General features: G+C 40.4%; 1 protein-coding gene across 2 annotated transcripts; it reads right to left on the reverse strand.

The window, feature by feature from the left end:
• Window positions 1–588: 588 nt before the first annotated feature.
• LOC126723766 (extensin-like) lies at window positions 589–2,561 on the reverse strand. 2 transcript variants are annotated; one of them, XM_050427559.1, is made up of 4 exons: window positions 2,451–2,561; window positions 1,533–2,358; window positions 1,351–1,438; window positions 589–698 (listed from the first exon to the last, which is right to left on the reverse strand). In XM_050427559.1, the coding sequence occupies exons 1-3, from the start codon at window positions 2,535–2,537 to the stop codon at window positions 1,389–1,391; spliced, it is 963 nt and encodes a 320-aa protein (XP_050283516.1). In that variant the 5' UTR covers window positions 2,538–2,561; the 3' UTR covers window positions 589–698; window positions 1,351–1,388. The 2 variants fall into 2 exon arrangements, with proteins under 2 accessions (XP_050283516.1, XP_050283515.1); XM_050427558.1 differs by lacking the exon at window positions 589–698 and having other exon boundaries at window positions 1,070–1,438.
• Window positions 2,562–5,042: the final 2,481 nt, after the last annotated feature.

The following is a 5,042-nucleotide window of genomic DNA, read 5'->3' on the forward strand; positions in this document are numbered from 1 at the left end:
TCAGATAGGTATAAGAAGAAGGTCCTAATTTTTTTTCTAATGATGTGTAACGTGGCAAAGTCTAAACAAACACCAAGAAACAAATAGCATACAATTGTACAACTCACTTGTAAAATTGTCCCATGATTGCACTTTTTCAATCTTAGTGAAACTGGAACAGGAGCAGGTGAACTCATATAGCTTGTCATATTGACTGTAGCCTCTCCAAGGATGCCAGATCTAGCTGAACCCTACAGTAAGAAAGTCATCCAAAATTATTTAGATAACCAGAATGTTTAAACAGATGGAGCTGATGACTACAAATCTATAACACACACATTCTAATAGATAAACTAAAATAAAAAAGAAGTACAAGAAGCACAATCAAAATTTATTTAGAGGCTGGAAAATTGGCAAAGAGAGAATGTCATGAATCATATCTCATTTAGCAGGAAAGAAAAAAGGAAGATGAAAAAAGGTTAATGACCAAAAGAAAGAGTATGTGGTAGAAACAACAATACCATGGAGACAACAAGCTTGAAGAAACAATCCTGTAGCTCCTTTGAAGAGTCATCTTGAAAAAAACATATAGTTTCTGAAATAGAATCCGTCCACTGACAACTTCCATTATGTACAAGTGCTTTGCTTGACTTCACAATTGTTTTCCCAGTTTCAATAGAGATAATAGATACAACCAACTTGTCCCAGCCTTTTGGTACCTTTTACCAAAAAAAAAAAATTAGTAGTATGTAAGTACTGAACAAAAAATCCTTCCAAAACTTGTAACTGCTCAACTGAACCTGAAAATTCCCCCCCGTCTAATTTGATATGGCAGTAGCTGACCTTTACAATAAAGGGTTCCTCATAATTTTCAAAGGTGAAAAATTTGATAAATATACAAATACACAGTAAAAATTCCAGCCCTTGGCAGGTGAGATTTGAAAGGTTTGGGTTGCCAAATCCACTCTACATTGGACCTAAATCTAAACAATGTTAATAATTCCACTTCGTAGACCCTTTCTAGAGGCTGAACACACAATTAATAATAAAATTCACAGTTATAATTGCATCTACATTCGCTACGCCCAACTTCAACAAAAAGTTTCCTTCTATTGCATTTCTAAACATCCCACATTCATCTCTACAATTAGCAAATACCCATTAATAGAAACATCCCATAACAACTGATTGTTGCCACAATGCTTACTAAAGCATGCACAATGCTTATCAACCACTACCATGAAATCATCTATATAAGAATGCCTATAACATTCCAGTCTATATCTTGTAATCCATGTGGATTGCATAATAGTGGCTCATCATATAAAATATATACAAGAAGATCCTATACATGACAAAAAGATCCTATACCATTACAAACCCAAAGTAGCACAAATTCTGCCCTTGAATCATTCTCGTTTTCTTCTCCTCACCGGTTCCTTGACTGGTCTCACCTTGCCTGAAAAGAACACAACACAAGCAAATATTAATAAGCAAATGATTTAACTATAAAGCGATGTATATGTAATCGGTATCGAATCAAACTATAGTACCATGTCCAGTCCCACAGTCAGGAGGATGTGTCCGTGTGCGTTGCGGCCTTCGTGGCCGATCCTCGATGTGCGAAGGCTCTGCTGGGGGGGTGGGTATCTGTGTCTGGATAAACTCGGTATGCACAAACTCAGGGGGGACAGCAACAGGGGTGGGTCGCCCAGGAGTGGGCATGAACCTCATCTCATCTCTACCATCTAAAACTGCGGGGGCAGGGCCGGCAGTCAGTGGGGGAGACGTACGGGTGGTGGGCAACAGAGATGTACTAGGGGGTGTGGGTGGGCAAGTACCATCGCTCCTCATGGATGGGGACCCAAATGTGTCTCTATGGGCAAACGTATGGGATGGACCCATATCATCGTGTGCCATGGAGCCTACGTCATAAGCGGTGTCGTCCCACATCTCATCTGTTGTCTGACTTGCTTCCTCCATGGTGTGGTCATGCACGGGTGTGTGGCGCCGACTAGATGTGGGCACGGGTGTGTGACGCCGACTAGATGTGGGCACGGGTGTGTGATGCGAACCAGATGTAGGACGCTGAGCAGATGTGGGACGTCGACTAGATGTGGGCACGGGTGTGTGACGCTGACCAGATGTGGGAGGCCGACTAGATGTATGACGCTGGCTAGATTGACGGCCTCCACGCCCTTGACGTCCACTTGCTTGCCGACCACGTCGTACAGCTGGTTCACTTGTGTTGCCCACGTCACGTGCATGGTCCAAGGATAACCGACCGATCTCTTCAATAGCTTGCAAGGCATTAATACAATCGGTGTAGATCTCAGACCCTGGTTCGCACTTCGTTATAATGCGCAACTGTGATTCAACCTGTCAGAAATATACAAGAGTAATGTTAGTAGGTTTAACTAAACTATGCGAAGCAAAGTACATTTATAATGAAACAGTCTTTGTAAATTTACCAAAGTGTCCCAGTACGAAGTCTCTTTTGTAATATGGCGAATAGTGCGGGGACGAAACCAAACCAAATACTCGTCATTGTAGTTCATCTCCCTGTGAAAGGCCGGTGCATCGGCAATTTTGGCGTGCGCAGCCCATTTAGCAATATGCAGGGCATGTATTTGGGCCCAATCTTTTTCGTGCTTGCCCTGGAGGGTGATCTTGTGCTGTTCAATTGAAGTATCAACATTTTCTGGTATGCCTTGCTTCATCCCAAACTGTCGGAGAACACGTTCGGGATGATGGCCTTCAACCACCCAAAAATGTATCAGCGGCACAATAGACCTCCATATACGTTGGCCTGCCGTACAATATGCGGGTAGAGAATGCAAATAATTTCTGTACGGCTCCCAAACAATCTGCAATGATTCAACAGATGCAAACAACCATATTAACAATATAATTAGAAAAAATGTGTAACGAATGTGAACAATACATGTAACTCTGAAATTAAGAATGTTTTTTTTTTTTTTGATAAGTAAGAAAGATATATAATTAAGAATGTTTATTCACTCCAAAGTGAATTGTAAGTACAAAAACTACATGCCAAAGCGGTTTCCACTTGTAAGACACGATACCTGATTTGGCCGCAGTGAAGTAAACGACACACGATAGGCACGTAGGACGTGCATCGAATGTTCAGTTGTTATCTTAGCCCCTTTCCATCTAGCAAACAACACAGACATAACCTTCATATTAGTTACTTACATAATTCTCATGCGAACAAAGTTATTGAGGAAATGTAAAACGATAACTATCTAAGATGCTACATACCTGACAGCAAGTGGACCTGGAGGCAGTGCCTGGTGTGGATGCCTCATCACAGGACATATGTGGGGAAACCTCGCCCACGCCCACAACTGCACCAATAGTAGTGCACCCCCAATCTGCTTGGCTGTCTTCTCTGATGCCTTACAGAGGTGTCTATAGAGCCAACTTAGTGCTGCACTACCCCAACTATACTTCTTTCCATTGCTGATTGGATCGAAATATTGCAAATACCTAACTGAGATCCGTTCTCCAGACTTATCCATAAATAGCGTACCACCTAACAACTCCAATATGTAAAAACGAGCATACTCTTGCACAAACGCCTCAAGGGCGTCAACTGGGAGAGGGTCGCGAAACTGATCCTCAAGCCATTTGGCTTTTATGCTCGCCCCTTCCAGCACTCCAGTGTTTTTTCTGTTGTTTCTAAGTTCTCTACTTGGCGGATTACGCCCTAGCAATCTTCTGCAGACGTCACGCCAACTGCCCGTCGAGGGTATAGATTCCACCAACGGCAAGCCATCTACATGTACCCCCATTATAACCTCCATATCTTGTAGTGTGATGGTCATCTCACCGTGGGGCAAGTGAAATGAGTGCGTCTCCGGCCGCCATCTCTCCACCAACGCTGTGATCAATGCGTGGTCAATGTCCATATGTGGGACCCGAAGCAGCCCATCTAACCCCGCATCAGTGATATAAGCGAGAATTCGTGGATCTAACCCATCTACCCCTCCTTCAAGCAGACCTTTGTCTCGGTGACGACAAGTCAATACACCTGGCACTTCCTGCAAATAGAGCAGCGTAGTATTAATAATAATTACAGTACCACATAATAAGTACGCTTCAAAGTTAAATTCCACCCATCTTTCGACTACATATATTGAACAAGTGCATACCTCGCCTTCCAAATGAGCATCCAAAAGCAAACTTGAACGATGCTTATCCTGCCTCGTGCACAAAGTCTGTATAGCTCCATGTGGGTCCATATCTGGCATTTGGAAACAACATCAAGACAGTCTTATTTATTTATTTTTAATTATAAACAAATTTGTCTGAAAATGGCAACATTATTCATCTAATACAGTCTTTCACTGATTTAATAAATTATTTTAGAAAAGTTAGTTATCAAAGCATGTGTTTCGACAATTGATTCATTTAACAAATTAACATTTCTTTTGATAAATTAACATAGTATCAAAGCATGTGTTTCTACAATTGAAACTTATCTCTACACTACTAAAATAAATTATAAATAACATAAAAACGTGTTAAAATAATAATTAAATTAACTATTTTTTAACATGAGACAGAACTTTTTATCTTGCAATGTGTGCATGTGCGTGAGTGCGTGAAAAGATTTGTGCAGCTCATGGGTCCGAGATACAATTATAATTTTCCGAGTAACATTTTAATTGATTTTAATTAGTACAAAATCTTGAAATAAATTTTGATGCTGTCACTTTTCGCCATTTGGGTTATTTACATACCAATCACACCCAAAAAATGCCAAAAATGTAAGCGCATCATGGGTAGTTCAATTTTCTTCTCAAATATAGAGTTTCAATGGCTTATTGACTTGAATAAAATGAATTACAAAAAAAATTTGAGTACGCGATTGTGTGGTGCAATAACATTCTTCACAATACAAATTGCATAAATTCTCTTTTTAATAAATCTAAAATATTCAAATAAACTTGCATATTCACATTTGCATTAACCCAGTATGCTGAAAAAAATATTGGAGACAAAAGCCACTGCCATTCTTGAACAGAAACAAGCAGCAG

This window comes from Quercus robur, chromosome 4 (assembly GCF_932294415.1).
Source record: "Quercus robur chromosome 4, dhQueRobu3.1, whole genome shotgun sequence".
NCBI classification, from domain to species: domain Eukaryota; kingdom Viridiplantae; phylum Streptophyta; class Magnoliopsida; order Fagales; family Fagaceae; genus Quercus; species Quercus robur.

Coding starts and splice junctions, on each gene's coding strand:
- LOC126723766 (XM_050427559.1), bottom strand. CDS start 2,537: ATGAACTACAATGACGAGTATTTGGTTTGGTTTCGTCCCCGCACTATT. Junction 2,359..2,450: donor CTTCGTACTGGGACACTTTG/GTAAATTTACAA, acceptor TATTTCTGACAG/GTTGAATCACAGTTGCGCAT. Junction 1,439..1,532: donor TGACTGTGGGACTGGACATG/GTACTATAGTTT, acceptor TGTTCTTTTCAG/GCAAGGTGAGACCAGTCAAG.